Consider the following 21,959-nt stretch of genomic DNA (forward strand, 5'->3'; position numbering starts at 1 on the left):
AAAATACCTCCTGCTTATCTGACTTAGGCTGAGTCTCTTAAGCAGTTGTTCTCGCCTTTTGGGGCAAATTCGGCATTTTCTGGCGACCCAGGTGGGACCAGACAGGAGATCCGGGCCCTGAGGTCCTCCCGGGCCGGGTCCGGGGTCGGGATTCTCTGGGCGCCCCTGACGAATTTTTGTCAAGAAGAGACCCCCCCCTGGACTGGCGCCTTGGTGGACGGAGGGTTCCCTGCATCTCCTGCTTCAATTAAGAGGTATTTTAATTGTTTATTGGTTTTATTGGTAAGGAAACGGGGGTCAGACGTGACCGCCCGAAGGGAAAGCTGGGGGACGCCCCGGTAACGAATCCCATTGGGTTGCTAGCATTGGTTTGTCAGGGTTGTTGCTAGCATTGGTTTGCCAGGAGATTCCCGGCATTGTTTTTGTAAAGAAAAGGACAAAAGTCCTGCTGAAAGAAGTGTTTGTTTATCTTGGTATTTTTTGGTCTGTATGGGAAACTGTTTTAACATTGTGCTTGATGTTGTAATACTGTGAATTAAGGGTTAAGAACTGAAACTGCTATCTGAAGAGGTCTGTCAGCCGGTGATCTTTTGTGTCTGTTCTATGTGTTTGTTGCAAAATCTTACAAAAAATATTTTGCTGCTCTCTCTATAATTTTTAGAAGAGAATAAGTTGATAGATATCCGGAAGAAAATTGTGACCTCCTGCAATTGTTACACTGTCTACGGTTGCGATTGCACGAATCTGGCAAACCGGTGTCTCACGGTCTGTAGGTGACCTCGCGTGACCAAACCCGGTAACAGTCTGTTCTGATATAGACCATAAGGTAGGAATTCCTTTATAAAGGTGCGCGTGTATGGTTGAGAGTGAATAAGATGCAGCATCGCTGCGACGCGAGAAGCCAGGACAAAAGCGACTGAAAATTGTGTGTGAAGTGTTAAACCAACACAGGGAATAACTATGGGAAGTCAACAGAGTAAGGACGTAAATATGAAAACCCCCTTAGGATGTATCCTAAAACACTGGAAGGACTTGGGAGGGATCCCGGGGGGAAACATAAGTAAAAAGACACTCCTTAAATATTGTACGCAGTGGTGGCCATTGTACAAGTTAGATGACAATGAGAAATGGCCGCCGGAGGGAACAACTAATTATAATACTATTTTGCAATTGATGCTTTTCCTTCGCCGACTTAACAAATGGGACGAAGTCATGTATGCTGATATGTTCTTTACCCTAAGAAATAAACCGGAGTGGCAAAAAGAGTGCGGGGTAAATGTAGCACCTCAGGACCCCCTAGTGCTAGCCCTGGAAAAAGATAAGAAAGGTTCAAAGCCTAAAGAACGGTGCTGTGATGCATGTAGCATTGGGCAACAATGTCTTAAATTGACAAGAAGGGATAGTGGAAAGGAGAGCGAAATAAGCCTGTGGGAATACCATCCATTCGCCCCAGGACGGGAAGGGCCTCTTCCCAGGCCAAAGGAGGAACAAGGGGATCCTAGCCCCTTAAAGGAGCTGGAACGATGGTGGAAATCTAAGTTTGGGCACAGTCCTCAGAAACTAGATAACACTTGGGAGGAGGATAGTCCATTAAAATCGGGGATGGACAAGAAGGAAAGCAGCCCGCAGGGACCAGATAGTCCACAGGGGTCGGGAAGCTACAAGGATGCTGACAGCCCACCCAGATTAGAAGTTGAGAGGGAAGAAGGCAGCCCATATGGAACAGAGAGTCGAGGGGAGACACGCAGCCTCCCCGAACTAAGTCCATATGGGGATGGTAGTACACCCAGAAGTGGAGGTTTTGGGAAATCAGGTACCTGTAGAATAGAAACTAGCACACCGAGGACTGGGGATAACTCACTGGGAGGCAACGTCCCTAAGCTAAGGTATAGTGAGAAGAATGACACTGAGACATGCGAAAGGGAGGCAGAGAACAACTCACAGAAGCTGAATATAATAATTCAGATAGAGGATAAGAGAGATGGAAGGGGAACAGAAGATGAGGACAGTAGCCCGGAACAGGATAGGCGCCGGCAGATGCGGGAAGAAAGGCGACAGATGCAGAGCGAGGCGCGGCTGGACTGTGTAAACCATGCCAGGGGGGTAGTAGGAAAAGAGTTAACAGAAATAGAAGGTGAAGATGAAGAACAGGGAAAGGGAAAGAGAAAAGAGAAGAGAAAGAATAGGGAAGACATTGAGGCACAGGAAGATCCTGGGGAAGGGACTAGTCATTCGTATTATACCAGATCTGTGGCACGGAGGGAAGCAAAGCAAGAAGAGGAACGGAACCATACAATAGCTCCTCTCCGACAACTTATGCCAATGGTAGGAGAAAGGACCAGGGTAAAGGTACCGTTCTCCACAAGTGATCTGAACAATTGGAGGGATGAGGCAAGGAACTTCAGGAGGAATCCAGAGGGAGTAGCGAAGAGGTTTGAATTAATGGCAAAGAATTTAGATATTGATTGGGAAGATATAGAGGTGATGTTGTCAGAATTGACAGATACAGAAAGGGAACTCGTATTGGAAACAGGAAAACGACATGCTCAAGTATTATCAGGGAGACTAGAAGATAATTTCCCCAGCAGTAAACCAGAATGGGATCCGGGCAACGAAGAGCACTATCGACGATTGGTACAGTACAGAAAGCTGATAGCGATGGGCTTGCGTAATGCGATCCCTAAGGCTATCAATTGGTCGATGTTATATGACATTAGGCAGGGAAAGGATGAGACCCCGTCAGAGTTTTTGGATAGACTTAGGGCAGCCATGAGACAATACACACCCCTGGACCCAGCAACGGAAGAAGGGAAACAACACCTGTTAGGATTAATGATGGGACAGAGTAACCCAGACATCAGAAAGAAATTGCAAAAGCTTGAACATCCAGAAAATAAAAACCTGGAGGCCTTGTTGAATGAGGCATGGAAGGTATATAATAATAGAGAAGTTGAGGAGAAGAAAAGGGAGGACAGGAGGATAGCTCGAGTAGTGGCTGTGGCAGTGGCAGCTCAGAAGACAGGTCACTCGGAACCTGGAACCAGGGGTAGGGGTAGAGGCTACCCGGTGAGAGGGGGAGGAAGGTTCCAACCCCACCCAGCTAGAGTAGGGCCAGATCAATGTGCATACTGCCTACAGACGGGACACTGGAAACAGGAATGCCCCCAGTTAAAGAGAAGGTTAATGGTCACCACTACCACCACACAGCAAGAAAGTGAATGAGGGGGACCGGTGGGCCATACCCTAGCAGACCCACTGGTTAAAATGGAGCTAGGGGAAGGTAAAAAGGAATTGGACTTTTTGATTGATACGGGAGCAACCTTTTCAGTTTTAAATCAAGAATTGGTACCTAAAAGTGATGAATTTGTACAAGTTGTGGGAGCAACAGGCCAACCAGAAAAGGCTTACTTTTTGAAACCTATCAAATACAAAATTGGGAAACAAATGGGAATACACCAGTTTCTGTATTTGCCAAATTCGCCAAAACCTCTACTAGGGAGAGACTTATTAGAAAACTTGGGAGCTATAATAAAGTTCAAAAAGGACAGATTTGAATTTCAAGTAAAAGAAGAACAACTGATTACAGCCCTAAGCCTAACAATCAGTTGTGTGAAACCTAAACCTGAGAATCACAATTTTGAGCGAATCCTGAGCGAGGCATACCCATTAGTATGGGCTACTGATATACCTGGAAAATCAAAACAAGCAGCACCGATTGTTGTTGAACTCAAAGATGGGGCAAGACCGGTGGTAAGAAAACAATACCCTTTGAGAATAGAAGACAGGAAGGGGATTGAGCCCATAATCAAAAGGTTTTTGGAACTGGGGTTATTGGTAGAATGTGAATCGGATTTTAATACACCAATCTTGCCAGTAAAGAAACCTAATGGAGCTTACAGACTAGTTCAGGACTTGAGAGCAGTAAACGAAATAACCAAGATATTACATCCTTTAGTTGCTAATCCATACACGCTTTTAACTAGACTCAAGGATAATTTGACCTGGTTCACTGTATTAGACTTGAAAGATGCATTTTTCTGCCTTCCCTTAGCTCCCGAGAGTCAAAAGATTTTTGCCTTTGAATGGGAATCTGTAGATAAAGGAAGAAAGACCCAACTTACCTGGACGGTATTGCCCCAAGGATGGACAAACTCCCCTACGATTTTTGGGAATCAATTAGCCAAAGAATTAGAACAGTGGGAAAGGCCGCTGGGAGATGGCACCCTTCTGCAATACGTAGATGACCTTTTAATAGCAACAGTGACAGAGGAAGAATGCATTGAATGGACTATTTCCTTGTTAAATTTCCTGGGTTTAAGTGGATACCGAGTCTCTCAACAGAAAGCACAGCTGGTGCAAAAAGAAGTAGTGTACCTGGGATACGAAGTCTCCAGAGGACAGCGATCCCTGGGAGCAGCTAGGAAAGAGGCCATCTGTCAAATGCCCAAACCAGAGACGGTGAGAGACCTGCGCGCCTTTCTGGGAATGACAGGTTGGTGTCGGCTGTGGATCTACCAGTACGGGATACTTGCTAAACCACTGTACGATTTGTTGAAAGAAACCAAGGATGTTCTAGTTTGGACTCCCGAGGCAGAAGAGGCCTTCAAGAAGTTGAAGCTGGAGCTAATGAGGGCACCGGCTTTAGGTCTCCCAGATGTATCAAAACCATTCTGGCTGTTCTCCCATGAACGACAAGGGATGGCCCTAGGAGTCCTGGCACAGCAGTTGGGAACACACAAGAGAGCTGTGGCCTACTTCTCCAAGCGACTGGATGAAGTAAGTAAAGGATGGCCAGGCTGTCTGAGGGCAGTGGCTGCAGTGATAATTAACATAGAAGAGGCCAGAAAGCTCACACTGGGCCAAAAGATGACTGTGTTAGTATCTCACACTGTGTCAGCCGTGCTGGAACAGAAAGGCAACCATTGGTTGTCCCCATCCAGATTCCTAAAATACCAGGCCATCTTGGCTGAATCAGATGACGTAACCATTCAGGTAACTAACATTGTGAACCCAGCTTCATTTCTGGAAGGGAGAGCCCTAGCAGAACCCATCGAACACGACTGCCTGGAAACAATTGAAGCCGTCTATTCCAGTCGCCCAGATCTCAAAGAAGAGCCGCTCGAAGGTGCGGACAACTGGTTCTCAGATGGCAGCAGCTTCGTGAAGCAAGGAGTAAGAATGGCTGGCTATGCAGTCACCACTACAGAAAGGGTAATTGAGTCAAACCCCTTGCCTGCAGGGACCTCAGCCCAAAAGGCAGAGCTGATAGCTCTGACCCGAGCCTTGGAATTGGCAGAAAACATGCAAATTAATATATGGACAGACTCTAAATATGCCTTCTCTGTTGTACATGCTCATGGGGCCATCTGGAAAGAAAGAGGACTATTGACTACACAAGGAAAAACAGTCAAACATGCAGAAGAGATTCTGCGATTGCTAGAGGCGGTCCAACTCCCAGCACAAGTGGCCATAATGCATTGTAAGGGACATCTGAAAGGTAACACTATACCAGAGATAGGGAACAGGAAGGCAGACACAGAAGCTAAATTGGCGGCCACAAGAAATAGGGAAGCGGAAATAGCGGCCCTAATACCAGGGGAGCTGGATATCAATATCCAGCCAGATTACCAAGAGTCAGATCATAGATGGATTCAAAGGAATAAGGGCAAAATACTAGAAAATGGTTGGGGTCGATTAGAAACAGGACAGTTAGTGATACCAGGAAACGTGATGTGGCAGTTTGTGAAGGCAGAACATGAGAAGGCCCATTGGGGCCTAGATTCGCTTTACCAATATTTGCAGACCAGAATAGCAGGACCAAAATTATTTACTACTATAAAACACGTTACGTCCCAGTGCGAGCGGTGTCTGAAAAATAACCCGAACACAGGAACCAAAGTACATCAAGGAGCCATAAATCGAGGTAAATTCCCAGGTGAAGTATGGCAAATTGATTTTTCTGAACTCCCAAGAAAAGGGGGGTTTCGGTATTTGTTGGTAATAACTGATACATTTTCTGGGTGGCCTGAAGCATTCCCTTGTAGGACAAATAAGGAAAGAGAAGTGACCAAAGTACTGTTGAATGAAATTATTCCACGGTTTGGGGTACCAAAGAGCATTTCCTCGGATAGAGGTACACACTTCTGTGCAAAAGTGGTGAGAGCAATAAGCAAAGCATTACAAATCAAATGGCAACTACACACACCTTATCGCCCACAGGCCAGTGGGCAAGTGGAAAAGATGAATCATCTCATCAAACAGCAAATTGCCAAAATATGCCAGGAGACTAATTTGCAGTGGTATCAGGCTTTGCCTATTGCTTTGCTCAGGCTGAGAGTCAAACCAAGATCAAGAGAGAAGTTAAGCCCATTTGAAATTTTGTATGGTAGACCTTATGCTATGCAAGTTGTAAATGGAGACGTTATAGACCAAATCGGTAATCAGTATATTTATGATTATGTAATTACGGTGGGGAAACAGTTTGATAAGAATGCTACTGTGGTGATAGAACACCAACCTAAGCAACCTGATTGCAAATTGCATCCGTTTAACCCCGGTGATTGGGTATATGTTAAGAATCTTTTAGGAAAACCCCTACAAGAAAAGTGGGAGGGACCTTTCCAAGTGCTGCTGACTACCTTCACCGCGGTTCGGATCAAGGAGCGACCTACGTGGATCCACTATTCACGGGTCAAGAGAGCTCCGGAAAACAAACAAGAGGAGATCAAACCTGCCCTAGATGTACAGACTTCTGAGTCAGCTGTCTCCGCAGGATCACGTGAGAATTCAACATAAACTAACATTGACTCTGCCAAAACCTTTATCCCTCATAGCAGAATTTAATGCCGAAGCTAGAGCTGCATTGCGTAGCACGCCAATACAGTGGACAGGGTGGGTTGAAACATACAGTCAACAAGGACCTGACCCACAGGACCCTATTCACGATCAGCCGTGTTTTGGGTGTGGGGAAAGAAATTGTGTGGGACTAATTGGATTTCTTTGTGGAGGTTGTGATAGAAAATTTTGGAACGTACAAAGTTGTTTACTGGACCTCCAATGTTATGAGTGTAGCTGCAAAGAAGCAAGGGAGAATGACGACTATTTGGCCTTAGAGAAATTCGCCAACAGATCCATTTTAGAGGCTAGGGAATTGTTTGAAGCACCCGAACAAATTGTATTAGGGTGGTGCCATTGGAAAGTACACCGCTGGTTACAATATTGTTTGAAACTTAGTCGTTCTAAGGTTTTATCGACCCGTTGCTATTCTTCTGTCCCACGACATCCACTAATAAGTGACCAAATTGGACCTTTTAAAAAACAAAGAGATCTAGACACTGAACTAGAAAAGATTATTTTACGAGTAAAGCAAATTCACACCAAGCAACAAGAACGCCAAAAAAAACAAAATTGACAGCCAGACATTATGACCCCGACTCCACCCCAAACCTTTATAACTCTAATCATTGGACTAACGATAGTGCATCCCCAAGGCTCTGCCCCAATAGACCCATGGTCTCATGCGCACCAGTGTATCCACCCAGAGTTGGGAACGAGAGGGCCCTATTTCGAGGTTTATGCCTTACGAAACAATCAGCCATATGCAAGTGAGGTGTGGGATCAGCCCTCCATGGTAGCATACAAGGGAGACCAAGTCCAAATTGGGTGTCGAGAACTCGACCCAGAGGAAGGGAAAACAAGGCGGCTAGTATTAACAATTAAACCCTTGATGCCAGCCTTTAAACATAACCTAATTACCTTTAGTCCAGTGAAAATGGGCAGGCCCACAGTTTGGATCCAGCAAAAAGGCCCAATTTCATGTCAGTGGAGCGACTTCAGGGAGGATCCACCCGGATCACGACAACCGATAAAGGGGGTGATTTATAGAGAAGATTCACTTGGGGAGCTACGCCCTCAAAACATAACCTATGACCCTCACCCTCTTCTCCATTCCCCAGGAGAAATTGTAATATCTAGTGGTCCTGAGGGAGGGAAAGCACTGTGTGAGATGGCATTTAGATTGGATCAGTCAATGATGTTCACATGTGAAAGGGAGTTGAAAACACTGGGACAGGATATTAGCTCCCTCGGGCGTGCTCTCGGGCGTGCTGTCGATTATAAGATACAATTACCAGAAGACGTGATTCCATTGTATCCAGATTTAGACTTGCCTCAAGAAACCACCCTACCAGTGGTATGTAAAGTAGTACATAACCTAACCTTTATAGGGCCTCAGGTGATAAGAAAATCTAATGAACAAAAATTATTGTTAGACCCCACTTATTCCCTGAAAAAGGTGCAGATGAACCTTCACACCGATATTACGTATTTGCAAAAGGGTTGCCAACCATTTATACAGCAAAGCCTTAAGGGATGGAATGCATGGCTAGCAACAAGGTCTCATCATAGAAGAATACAAAGAGATCTAAGTGGATGGATTGGCACTGGATTTGGTATATTAAACACGATAGATCAAGAAGTATTAGTGAATAAATTAAGTACCGTTACTTCGAACTTAGGAAAGCTAAAAATGCCCCTCAGTTCATCCATGCTCACATTAGCAGAAACACAATCACTAGTAGTAAAACTACTAACCATGGTAGCAAACCATACTGAAGAGGATTTTTTGAAGTTCGCTAACTATACAGGGGAGCTTAGCAAAGAAATTGCACTAGCTATCCAGTGCCCTCAGACACAACAATGGGTACAATCAGTAGCTGCAGGAATAATGAGAGAAGGAATGTCAGGTATATTACCTCAAGAGATAAGAGAAACAATACTAAAGAACAATCATACTACACAATTTGAGAAGGACCACCAAGCCTGGTGGCAATTAGTAAATTTCACTTATGACCCTCAACAGGAACACATTGAAGCCTATGTCCTCACCATTAGTGCAGCAGAGGAAAGAGCTATCTTTCCTATCCTCACTCTAGGGACAATACATCAAAATGTTATTGTCAAGCCCATAGACCATAATGTCTGGGCTAGTTATGATAATACCAAAAATAGGTGGCAATCGGTTAACACAGAAGCATGTATTCCTAGAGGACAATTAGGCTATGTCTGTGAAAACGCTGTAGTAGAAGCGGAAGATCTATGTTTAGATGCTGAAAACAGTGTATGTACTTTTGAAATGCTTCCGCATAATAGAACACAATCACAAGTTTATTATATAGGGAATGGGTGCGCTTGTGTGAGGACAGCTTGCGATAACGTCACCATAGATAATTGCCAAGAAAAGACTAACAATACTAACTTTTGTGTATGCAACTTCACCAAGATAGTAGGTTGTGACTTTCATTATACTGTCCCAATAACTACTCAACAGCTAATTAATGCAGATTTTGACCTATATCAAGAGATACCGAAATTACAAATAGGGATGGACGTCGAAGTCCTTAAAGCAATGCTCACACATCCTAAAGTAAGGGAATTAATACAAAAGGTAAATCAAACAACCAAACGAATGGTATGGCAGGTAGAACATAATTCAGAAAAAATACAGAATGTCCTGACTAAAGTAGAACAAGTAGGCCAGCATCATTGGTGGGATATCTTTGTAGGATATTCCCCAACAGCTACACAAGTCTTTAACTATCTGGTGCACCCAACGCTAATAATAATCATAGTTCTGTTACTATTAACTCTTACAAATATTTGCATGTGGTGGAGACTGAGAATTATAATGAAAAGAACCCAAATGATCTGGGCTATGGTACGAGCATATCAGCGCCCTACAGGGTTAGAATTTGACGAAAGAATTCGTAAGTAATAAGAAAAGGGGGGAAATGAAGCCATTTATTATAATGGTTAATAGCTTCTGAAAAATAAAAGAATTAAAGACACTCAAAATATATTAAGGGAATTGCAGCAGTTAATAAATAACCTAAAATACACTTTCAGGAAGATCTTTGATCAGATACTTAGGTAAGGCAATGTAAAAATACACTCACAATATTTGGATAGGTAATCTAAAATACACTCACAGAAGAAACTTTGGAATTAGAATATTTGAAGAAGAAGAAGTGGAAGCCAATAAGTTAAAGTGACCTGCCAAGCCGTTAGGATCAAGCCAAGTACAACAGTTACTTCAGCTAAGTCATGGAAAAACATGCCAAGGATAACAGGAAGAAGACCAAATTAGGAAAAGCTTAAAATTTAACTAAGGAAGACCAAGAATTCCCGGAAGACTCCGCCTGCCTATGAATATGCATGTAATAAATGATGTAATCCTATACACAAAATTGTATATAAGGCTTGCTTTTGCTATGTGAACTTAGAAATCCACTTCGTGATTTCTCCGACGCGTCGTAATAAAATACCTCCTGCTTATCTGACTTAGGCTGAGTCTCTTAAGCAGTTGTTCTCGCCTTTTGGGGCAAATTCGGCATCATTTTCTGGCGACCCAGGTGGGACCAGACAGGAGATCCGGGCCCTGAGGTCCTCCCGGGCCGGGTCCGGGGTCGGGATTCTCTGGGCGCCCCTGACGAATTTTTGTCAAGAAGAGACCCCCCCTGGACTGGCGCCTTGGTGGACGGAGGGTTCCCTGCATCTCCTGCTTCAATTAAGAGGTATTTTAATTGTTTATTGGTTTTATTGGTAAGGAAACGGGGGTCAGACGTGACCGCCCGAAGGGAAAGCTGGGGGACGCCCCGGTAACGAATCCCATTGGGTTGCTAGCATTGGTTTGCCAGGGTTGTTGCTAGCATTGGTTTGCCAGGAGATTCCCGGCATTGTTTTTGTAAAGAAAAGGACAAAAGTCCTGCTGAAAGAAGTGTTTGTTTATCTTGGTATTTTTTGGTCTGTATGGGAAACTGTTTTAACATTGTGCTTGATGTTGTAATACTGTGAATTAAGGGTTAAGAACTGAAACTGCTATCTGAAGAGGTCTGTCAGCCGGTGATCTTTTGTGTCTGTTCTATGTGTTTGTTGCAAAATCTTACAAAAAAAAATATTTTGCTGCTCTCTCTATAATTTTTAGAAGAGAATAAGTTGATAGATATCCGGAAGAAAATTGTGACCTCCTGCAATTGTTACACTGTCTACGGTTGTGATTGCACGAATCTGGCTAACCGGTGTCTCACGGTCTGTAGGTGACCTCGCGTGACCAAACCCGGTAACAGTCTGTTCTGATATAGACCATAAGGTAGGAATTCCTTTATAAAGGTGCGCGTGTATGGTTGAGAGTGAATAAGACGCAGCATCGCTGCGACGCGAGAAGCCAGGACAAAAGCGACTGAAAATTGTGTGTGAAGTGTTAAACCAACACAGGGAATAACTATGGGAAGTCAACAGAGTAAGGACGTAAATATGAAAACCCCCTTAGGATGTATCCTAAAACACTGGAAGGACTTGGGAGGGATCCCGGGGGGAAACATAAGTAAAAAGACACTCCTTAAATATTGTACGCAGTGGTGGCCGTTGTACAAGTTAGATGACAATGAGAAATGGCCGCCGGAGGGAACAACTAATTATAATACTATTTTGCAATTGATGCTTTTCCTTCGCCGACTTAACAAATGGGACGAAGTGATGTATGCTGACATGTTCTTTACCCTAAGAAATAAACCGGAGTGGCAAAAAGAGTGCGGGGTAAATGTAGCACCTCAGGACCCCAAGGGATAGTGGAAAGGAGAGCGAAATAAGCCTGTGGGAATACCATCCATTCGCCCCAGGACGGGAAGGGCCTCTTCCCAGGCCAAAGGAGGAACAAGGGGATCCTAGCCCCTTAAAGGAGCTGGAATGATGGTGGAAATCTAAGTTTGGGCACAGTCCTCAGAAACTAGATAACACTTGGGAGGAGGATAGTCCATTAAAATCGGGGATGGACAAGAGGGAAAGCAGCCCGCAGGGACCAGATAGTCCACAGGGGTCGGGAAGCTACAGGGATGCTGACAACCCACCCAGATTAGAAGTTGAGAGGGAAGAAGGCAGCCCACATGGAACAGAGAGTCGAGGGGAGACACGCAGCCTCCCCGAACTAAGTCCATATGGGGATGGTAGTACACCCAGAAGTGGAGGTTTTGGGAAATCAGGTACCTGTAGAATAGAAACTAGCACACCGAGGACTGGGGATAACTCACTGGGAGGCAACGTCTCTAAGCTAAGGTATAGTGAGAAGAATGACACTGAGACATGCGAAAGGGAGGCAGAGAACAACTCACAGAAGCTGAATATAATAATTCAGATAGAGGATAAGAGAGATGGAAGGGGAACAGAAGATGAGGACAGTAGCCCGGAACAGGATAGGCGCCGGCAGATGCGGGAAGAAAGGCGACAGATGCAGAGCGAGGCGCGGCTGGACTGTGTAAACCATGCCAGGGGGGTAGTAGGAAAAGAGTTAACAGAAATAGAAGGTGAAGATGAAGAACAGGGAAAGGGAAAGAGAAAAGAGAAGAGAAAGAATAGGGAAGACATTGAGGCACAGGAAGATCCTGGGGAAGGGACTAGTCATTCGTATTATACCAGATCTGTGGCACGGAGGGAAGCAAAGCAAGAAGAGGAACGGAACCATACAATAGCTCCTCTCCGACAACTTATGCCAATGGTAGGAGAAAGGACCAGGGTAAAGGTACCGTTCTCCACAAGTGATCTGAACAATTGGAGGGATGAGGCAAGGAACTTCAGGAGGAATCCAGAGGGAGTAGCGAAGAGGTTTGAATTAATGGCAAAGAATTTAGATATTGATTGGGAAGATATAGAGGTGATGTTGTCAGAATTGACAGATACAGAAAGGGAACTCGTATTGGAAACAGGAAAACGACATGCTCAAGTATTATCAGGGAGACTAGAAGATAATTTCCCCAGCAGTAAACCAGAATGGGATCCGGGCAACGAAGAGCACTATCGACGATTGGTACAGTACAGAAAGCTGATAGCGATGGGCTTGCGTAATGCGATCCCTAAGGCTATCAATTGGTCGATGTTATATGACATTAGGCAGGGAAAGGATGAGACCCCGTCAGAGTTTTTGGATAGACTTAGGGCAGCCATGAGACAATACACACCCCTGGACCCAGCAACGGAAGAAGGGAAACAACACCTGTTAGGATTAATGATGGGACAGAGTAACCCAGACATCAGAAAGAAATTGCAAAAGCTTGAACATCCAGAAAATAAAAACCTGGAGGCCTTGTTGAATGAGGCATGGAAGGTATATAATAATAGAGAAGTTGAGGAGAAGAAAAGGGAGGACAGGAGGATAGCTCGAGTAGTGGCTGTGGCAGTGGCAGCTCAGAAGACAGGTTGCTCGGAACCTGGAACCAGGGGTAGGGGAAGAGGCTACCCGGTGAGAGGGGGAGGAAGGTTCCAACCCCACCCAGCTAGAGTAGGGCCAGATCAATGTGCATACTGCCTACAGACGGGACACTGGAAACAGGAATGCCCCCAGTTAAAGAGAAGGTTAATGGTCACCACTACCACCACACAGCAAGAAAGTGAATGAGGGGGACCGGTGGGCCATACCCTAGCAGACCCACTGGTTAAAATGGAGCTAGGGGAAGGTAAAAAGGAATTGGACTTTTTGATTGATACGGGAGCAACCTTTTCAGTTTTAAATCAAGAATTGGTACCTAAAAGTGATGAATTTGTACAAGTTGTGGGAGCAACAGGCCAACCAGAAAAGGCTTACTTTTTGAAACCTATCAAATACAAAATTGGGAAACAAATGGGAATACACCAGTTTCTGTATTTGCCAAATTCGCCAAAACCTCTACTAGGGAGAGACTTATTAGAAAACTTGGGAGCTATAATAAAGTTCAAAAAGGACAGATTTGAATTTCAAGTAAAAGAAGAACAACTGATTACAGCCCTAAGCCTAACAATCAGTTGTGTGAAACCTAAACCTGAGAATCACAATTTTGAGCGAATCCTGAGCGAGGCATACCCATTAGTATGGGCTACTGATATACCTGGAAAATCAAAACAAGCAGCACCGATTGTTGTTGAACTTAAAGATGGGGCAAGACCGGTGGTAAGAAAACAATACCCTTTGAGAATAGAAGACAGGAAGGGGATTGAGCCCATAATCAAAAGGTTTTTGGAACTGGGGTTATTGGTAGAATGTGAATCGGATTTTAATACACCAATCTTGCCAGTAAAGAAACCTAATGGAGCTTACAGACTAGTTCAGGACTTGAGAGCAGTAAACGAAATAACCAAGATATTACATCCTTTAGTTGCTAATCCATACACGCTTTTAACTAGACTCAAGGATAATTTGACCTGGTTCACTGTATTAGACTTGAAAGATGCATTTTTCTGCCTTCCCTTAGCTCCCGAGAGTCAAAAGATTTTTGCCTTTGAATGGGAATCTGTAGATAAAGGAAGAAAGACCCAACTTACCTGGACGGTATTGCCCCAAGGATGGACAAACTCCCCTACGATTTTTGGGAATCAATTAGCCAAAGAATTAGAACAGTGGGAAAGGCCGCTGGGAGATGGCACCCTTCTGCAATACGTAGATGACCTTTTAATAGCAACAGTGACAGAGGAAGAATGCATTGAATGGACTATTTCCTTGTTGATTTCCTGGGTTTAAGTGGATACCGAGTCTCTCAACAGAAAGCACAGCTGGTGCAAAAAGAAGTAGTGTACCTGGGATACGAAGTCTCCAGAGGACAGCGATCCCTGGGAGCAGCTAGGAAAGAGGCCATCTGTCAAATGCCCAAACCAGAGACGGTGAGAGACCTGCGCGCCTTTCTGGGAATGACAGGTTGGTGTCGGCTGTGGATCTACCAGTACGGGATACTTGCTAAACCACTGTACGATTTGTTGAAAGAAACCAAGGATGTTCTAGTTTGGACTCCCGAGGCAGAAGAGGCCTTCAAGAAGTTGAAGCTGGAGCTAATGAGGGCACCGGCTTTAGGTCTCCCAGATGTATCAAAACCATTCTGGCTGTTCTCCCATGAACGACAAGGGATGGCCCTAGGAGTCCTGGCACAGCAGTTGGGAACACACAAGAGAGCTGTGGCCTACTTCTCCAAGCGACTGGATGAAGTAAGTAAAGGATGGCCAGGCTGTCTGAGGGCAGTGGCTGCAGTGATAATTAACATAGAAGAGGCCAGAAAGCTCACACTGGGCCAAAAGATGACTGTGTTAGTATCTCACACTGTGTCAGCCGTGCTGGAACAGAAAGGCAACCATTGGTTGTCCCCATCCAGATTCCTAAAATACCAGGCCATCTTGGCTGAATCAGATGACGTAACCATTCAGGTAACTAACATTGTGAACCCAGCTTCATTTCTGGAAGGGAGAGCCCTAGCAGAACCCATCGAACACGACTGCCTGGAAACAATTGAAGCCGTCTATTCCAGTCGCCCAGATCTCAAAGAAGAGCCGCTCGAAGGTGCGGACAACTGGTTCTCAGATGGCAGCAGCTTCGTGAAGCAAGGAGTAAGAATGGCTGGCTATGCAGTCACCACTACAGAAAGGGTAATTGAGTCAAACCCCTTGCCTGCAGGGACTTCAGCTCAAAAGGCAGAGCTGATAGCTCTGACCCGAGCCTTGGAATTGGCAGAAAACATGCAAATTAATATATGGACAGACTCTAAATATGCCTTCTCTGTTGTACATGCTCATGGGGCCATCTGGAAAGAAAGAGGACTATTGACTACACAAGGAAAAACAGTCAAACATGCAGAAGAGATTCTGCGATTGCTAGAGGCGGTCCAACTCCCAGCACAAGTGGCCATAATGCATTGTAAGGGACATCTGAAAGGTAACACTATACCAGAGATAGGGAACAGGAAGGCAGACACAGAAGCTAAATTGGCGGCCACAAGAAATAGGGAAGCGGAAATAGCGGCCCTAATACCAGGGGAGCTGGATATCAATATCCAGCCAGATTACCAAGAGTCAGATCATAGATGGATTCAAAGGAATAAGGGCAAAATACTAGAAAATGGTTGGGGTCGATTAGAAACAGGACAGTTAGTGATACCAGGAAACGTGATGTGGCAGTTTGTGAAGGCAGAACATGAGAAGGCCCATTGGGGCCTAGATTCGCTTTACCAATATTTGCAGACCAGAATAGCAGGACCAAAATTATTTACTACTATAAAACACGTTACGTCCCAGTGCGAGCGGTGTCTGAAAAATAACCCGAACACAGGAACCAAAGTACATCAAGGAGCCATAAATCGAGGTAAATTCCCAGGTGAAGTATGGCAAATTGATTTTTCTGAACTCCCAAGAAAAGGGGGGTTTCGGTATTTGTTGGTAATAACTGATACATTTTCTGGGTATTCCCTTGTAGGACAAATAAGGAAAGAGAAGTGACTAAAGTACTGTTGAATGAAATTATTCCACGGTTTGGGGTACCAAAGAGCATTTCTTCGGATAGAGGTACACACTTCTGTGCAAAAGTGGTGAGAGCAATAAGCAAAGCATTACAAATCAAATGGCAACTACACACACCTTATCGTCCACAGGCCAGTGGGCAAGTGGAAAAGATGAATCATCTCATCAAACAGCAAATTGCCAAAATATGCCAGGAGACTAATTTGCAGTGGTATCAGGCTTTGCCTATTGCTCTGCTTAGGCTGAGAGTCAAACCAAGATCAAAAGAAAAGTTAAGCCCATTTGAAATTTTGTATGGTAGACCTTATGCTATGCAAGTTGTAAATGGGGACGCTATAGACCAAATCGGTAATCAGTATATTTATGATTATGTAATTACGGTGGGGAAACAGTTTGATAAGAATGCTACTGTGGTGATAGGGCACTAACCTTCACACCGATATTACGTATTTGCAAAAGGGTTGCCAACCATTGATACAGCAAAGCCTTAAGGGATGGAATGCATGGCTAGCAACAAGGTCTCATCATAGAAGAGCACAAAGAGATCTAGGTGGATGGATTGGCACTGGATTTGGTATATTAAACACGATAGATCAAGAAGTATTAGTGAATAAATTAAGTACCGTCACGTCGAACTTAGGAAAGCTAAAAATGCCCCTCAGTTCATCCATGCTCACATTAGCAGAAACATAATCACTTGTAGTAAAATTACTAACCATGGTAGCAAACCATACTGAAGAGGATTTTTTGAAGTTCGCTAACTATACAGGGGAACTTAGCAGAGAAATTGCACTAGCTATCCAGTGCCCTCAGACACAACAATGGGTACAATCAGTAGCGGCAGGAATAATGAGAGAAGGAACGTCAGGTATATTACCTCAAGAGATAAGAGAAACAATACTAAAGGACAATCATACTACACAATTTGAGAAGGACCACCAAGCCTGGTGGCAATTAGTAAATTTCACTTATGAGCCTCAACAAGAACACATTGAAGCCTATGTCCTCACCATTAGTGCAGCAGAGGAAAGAGCTATCTTTCCTATCCTCACTCTAGGGACAATACATCAAGATGTTATTGTCAAGCCCATAGACCATAATGTCTGGGCTAGTTATGATAATACCAAAAATAGGTGGCAATCGGTTAGCACAGAAGCATGTATTCCTAGAGGACAATTAGGCTATGTCTGTGAAAACGCTGTAGTAGAAGCGGAAGATCTATGTTTAGATGCTGAAAATAGTGTATGTACCTTTGAAATGCTTCCGCATAATAGAACACGATCACAAGTTTATTATATAGGGAATGGGTGCGCTTGTGTGAGGACAGCTTGCGATAACGTCACCATAGATAATTGCCAAGAAAAGACTAACAATACTAACTTTTGTGTATGCAACTTCACCAAGATAGTAGGTTGTGACTTTCATTATACTGTCCCAATAACTACTCAACAGCTAATTAATGCAGATTTTGACCTATATCAAGAGATACCGAAATTACAAATAGGGATGGACGTCGAAGTCCTTAAAGCAATGCTCACACATCCTAAAGTAAGGGAATTAATACAAAAGGTAAATCAAACAACCAAACGAATGGTATGGCAGGTAGAACATAATTCAGAAAAATACAGAATGTCCTGACTAAAGTAGAACAAGTAGGCCAGCATCATTGGTGGGATATCTTTGTAGGATACTCCCCAACAGCTACACAAGTCTTTAACTATCTGGTGCACCCAACGCTAATAATAATCATAGTTCTGTTACTATTAACTCTTACAAATATTTGCATGTGGTGGAGACTGAGAATTATAATGAGAAGAACCCAAATGATCTGGGCTATGGTACGAGCATATCAGCGCCCTACAGGGTTAGAATTTGACGAAAGAATTCGTAAGTAATAAGAAAAGGGGGGAAATGAAGCCATTTATTATAATGGTTAATAGCTTCTGAAAAATAAAAGAATTAAAGACACTCAAAAATATATTAAGGGAATTGCAGCAGTTAATAAATAACCTAAAATACACTTTCAGGAAGATCTTTGATCAGATACTTAGGTAAGGCAATGTAAAAATACACTCACAATATTTGGATAGGTAATCTAAAATACACTCACAGAAGAAACTTTGGAATTAGAATATTTGAAGAAGAAGAAGTGGAAGCCAATAAGTTAAAGTGACCTGCCAACCCGTTAGGATCAAGCCAAGTATAACAGTTACTTCAGCTAAGTCATGGAAAAACATGCCAAGGATAACAGGAAGAAGACCAAATTAGGAAAAGCTTAAAATTTAACTGAGGAAGACCAAGAATTCCCAGAAGACTCCGCCTGCCTATGAATATGCATGTAATAAATGATGTAATCCTTGTTTAAAATTGTATAAAAACCCGCTTTTGCGGTGCATAATTTAGAAATCCATTTCGTGATTTCTCCGACGCGTCGTAATAAAATACCTCCTGCTTATCTGACTTAGGCTGAGTCTCTTAAGCAGTTGTTCTCGCCTTTTGGGGCAAATTCGGCATTTTCTGGCGACCCAGGTGGGACCAGACAGGAGATCCGGGCCCTGAGGTCCTCCCGGGCCGGGTCCGGGGTCGGGATTCTCTGGGCGCCCCTGACGAATTTTTGTCAAGAAGAGACCCCCCCCTGGACTGGCGCCTTGGTGGACGGAGGGTTCCCTGCATCTCCTGCTTCAATTAAGAGGTATTTTAATTGTTTATTGGTTTTATTGGTAAGGAAACGGGGGTCAGACGTGACCGCCCGAAGGGAAAGCTGGGGGACGCCCCGGTAACGAATCCCATTGGGTTGCTAGCATTGGTTTGTCAGGGTTGTTGCTAGCATTGGTTTGCCAGGAGATTCCCGGCATTGTTTTTGTAAAGAAAAGGACAAAAGTCCTGCTGAAAGAAGTGTTTGTTTATCTTGGTATTTTTTGGTCTGTATGGGAAACTGTTTTAACATTGTGCTTGATGTTGTAATACTGTGAATTAAGGGTTAAGAACTGAAACTGCTATCTGAAGAGGTCTGTCAGCCGGTGATCTTTTGTGTCTGTTCTATGTGTTTGTTGCAAAATCTTACAAAAAATATTTTGCTGCTCTCTCTATAATTTTTAGAAGAGAATAAGTTGATAGATATCCGGAAGAAAATTGTGACCTCCTGCAATTGTTACACTGTCTACGGTTGCGATTGCACGAATCTGGCAAACCGGTGTCTCACGGTCTGTAGGTGACCTCGCGTGACCAAACCCGGTAACAGTCTGTTCTGATATAGACCATAAGGTAGGAATTCCTTTATAAAGGTGCGCGTGTATGGTTGAGAGTGAATAAGATGCAGCATCGCTGCGACGCGAGAAGCCAGGACAAAAGCGACTGAAAATTGTGTGTGAAGTGTTAAACCAACACAGGGAATAACTATGGGAAGTCAACAGAGTAAGGACGTAAATATGAAAACCCCCTTAGGATGTATCCTAAAACACTGGAAGGACTTGGGAGGGATCCCGGGGGGAAACATAAGTAAAAAGACACTCCTTAAATATTGTACGCAGTGGTGGCCATTGTACAAGTTAGATGACAATGAGAAATGGCCGCCGGAGGGAACAACTAATTATAATACTATTTTGCAATTGATGCTTTTCCTTCGCCGACTTAACAAATGGGACGAAGTCATGTATGCTGATATGTTCTTTACCCTAAGAAATAAACCGGAGTGGCAAAAAGAGTGCGGGGTAAATGTAGCACCTCAGGACCCCCTAGTGCTAGCCCTGGAAAAAGATAAGAAAGGTTCAAAGCCTAAAGAACGGTGCTGTGATGCATGTAGCATTGGGCAACAATGTCTTAAATTGACAAGAAGGGATAGTGGAAAGGAGAGCGAAATAAGCCTGTGGGAATACCATCCATTCGCCCCAGGACGGGAAGGGCCTCTTCCCAGGCCAAAGGAGGAACAAGGGGATCCTAGCCCCTTAAAGGAGCTGGAACGATGGTGGAAATCTAAGTTTGGGCACAGTCCTCAGAAACTAGATAACACTTGGGAGGAGGATAGTCCATTAAAATCGGGGATGGACAAGAAGGAAAGCAGCCCGCAGGGACCAGATAGTCCACAGGGGTCGGGAAGCTACAAGGATGCTGACAGCCCACCCAGATTAGAAGTTGAGAGGGAAGAAGGCAGCCCATATGGAACAGAGAGTCGAGGGGAGACACGCAGCCTCCCCGAACTAAGTCCATATGGGGATGGTAGTACACCCAGAAGTGGAGGTTTTGGGAAATCAGGTACCTGTAGAATAGAAACTAGCACACCGAGGACTGGGGATAACTCACTGGGAGGCAACGTCCCTAAGCTAAGGTATAGTGAGAAGAATGACACTGAGACATGCGAAAGGGAGGCAGAGAACAACTCACAGAAGCTGAATATAATAATTCAGATAGAGGATAAGAGAGATGGAAGGGGAACAGAAGATGAGGACAGTAGCCCGGAACAGGATAGGCGCCGGCAGATGCGGGAAGAAAGGCGACAGATGCAGAGCGAGGCGCGGCTGGACTGTGTAAACCATGCCAGGGGGGTAGTAGGAAAAGAGTTAACAGAAATAGAAGGTGAAGATGAAGAACAGGGAAAGGGAAAGAGAAAAGAGAAGAGAAAGAATAGGGAAGACATTGAGGCACAGGAAGATCCTGGGGAAGGGACTAGTCATTCGTATTATACCAGATCTGTGGCACGGAGGGAAGCAAAGCAAGAAGAGGAACGGAACCATACAATAGCTCCTCTCCGACAACTTATGCCAATGGTAGGAGAAAGGACCAGGGTAAAGGTACCGTTCTCCACAAGTGATCTGAACAATTGGAGGGATGAGGCAAGGAACTTCAGGAGGAATCCAGAGGGAGTAGCGAAGAGGTTTGAATTAATGGCAAAGAATTTAGATATTGATTGGGAAGATATAGAGGTGATGTTGTCAGAATTGACAGATACAGAAAGGGAACTCGTATTGGAAACAGGAAAACGACATGCTCAAGTATTATCAGGGAGACTAGAAGATAATTTCCCCAGCAGTAAACCAGAATGGGATCCGGGCAACGAAGAGCACTATCGACGATTGGTACAGTACAGAAAGCTGATAGCGATGGGCTTGCGTAATGCGATCCCTAAGGCTATCAATTGGTCGATGTTATATGACATTAGGCAGGGAAAGGATGAGACCCCGTCAGAGTTTTTGGATAGACTTAGGGCAGCCATGAGACAATACACACCCCTGGACCCAGCAACGGAAGAAGGGAAACAACACCTGTTAGGATTAATGATGGGACAGAGTAACCCAGACATCAGAAAGAAATTGCAAAAGCTTGAACATCCAGAAAATAAAAACCTGGAGGCCTTGTTGAATGAGGCATGGAAGGTATATAATAATAGAGAAGTTGAGGAGAAGAAAAGGGAGGACAGGAGGATAGCTCGAGTAGTGGCTGTGGCAGTGGCAGCTCAGAAGACAGGTCACTCGGAACCTGGAACCAGGGGTAGGGGTAGAGGCTACCCGGTGAGAGGGGGAGGAAGGTTCCAACCCCACCCAGCTAGAGTAGGGCCAGATCAATGTGCATACTGCCTACAGACGGGACACTGGAAACAGGAATGCCCCCAGTTAAAGAGAAGGTTAATGGTCACCACTACCACCACACAGCAAGAAAGTGAATGA

The 21,959-nt window shown here is 44.3% G+C and overlaps 4 protein-coding genes across 4 annotated transcripts; all 4 read left to right on the plus strand.

Annotated features, from left to right (window-relative positions):
- Nucleotides 1–33: 33 nt before the first annotated feature.
- Nucleotides 34–3,458, plus strand: LOC131570238 (uncharacterized). The gene is made up of 2 exons (XM_058822597.1): nucleotides 34–254; nucleotides 662–3,458. The coding sequence occupies exon 2, from the start codon at nucleotides 961–963 to the stop codon at nucleotides 3,220–3,222; it is 2,262 nt and encodes a 753-aa protein (XP_058678580.1). The 5' UTR covers nucleotides 34–254; nucleotides 662–960; the 3' UTR covers nucleotides 3,223–3,458.
- Nucleotides 212–13,440, plus strand: LOC131570191 (uncharacterized). The gene is made up of 4 exons (XM_058822536.1): nucleotides 212–826; nucleotides 4,052–6,436; nucleotides 6,587–6,778; nucleotides 13,361–13,440. The coding sequence occupies exons 2-4, from the start codon at nucleotides 4,441–4,443 to the stop codon at nucleotides 13,438–13,440; spliced, it is 2,268 nt and encodes a 755-aa protein (XP_058678519.1). The 5' UTR covers nucleotides 212–826; nucleotides 4,052–4,440.
- On the plus strand, nucleotides 10,349–18,736 carry LOC131570192 (uncharacterized). Its single transcript, XM_058822537.1, has 4 exons — nucleotides 10,349–10,571; nucleotides 10,982–11,146; nucleotides 14,274–16,241; nucleotides 18,703–18,736. Exons 3-4 carry the CDS (start codon nucleotides 14,506–14,508, stop codon nucleotides 18,734–18,736), a joined length of 1,770 nt encoding a protein of 589 aa, XP_058678520.1. The 5' UTR covers nucleotides 10,349–10,571; nucleotides 10,982–11,146; nucleotides 14,274–14,505.
- Nucleotides 18,737–18,770: 34 nt separating this feature from the next.
- LOC131570239 (uncharacterized) lies at nucleotides 18,771–21,959 on the plus strand. The gene is made up of 2 exons (XM_058822598.1): nucleotides 18,771–18,991; nucleotides 19,399–21,959. Exon 2 carries the CDS (start codon nucleotides 19,698–19,700, stop codon nucleotides 21,957–21,959), a length of 2,262 nt encoding a protein of 753 aa, XP_058678581.1. The 5' UTR covers nucleotides 18,771–18,991; nucleotides 19,399–19,697.

The sequence above is a fragment of the Ammospiza caudacuta genome, chromosome 33 (genome assembly GCF_027887145.1).
Source record: "Ammospiza caudacuta isolate bAmmCau1 chromosome 33, bAmmCau1.pri, whole genome shotgun sequence".
NCBI classification, from domain to species: domain Eukaryota; kingdom Metazoa; phylum Chordata; class Aves; order Passeriformes; family Passerellidae; genus Ammospiza; species Ammospiza caudacuta.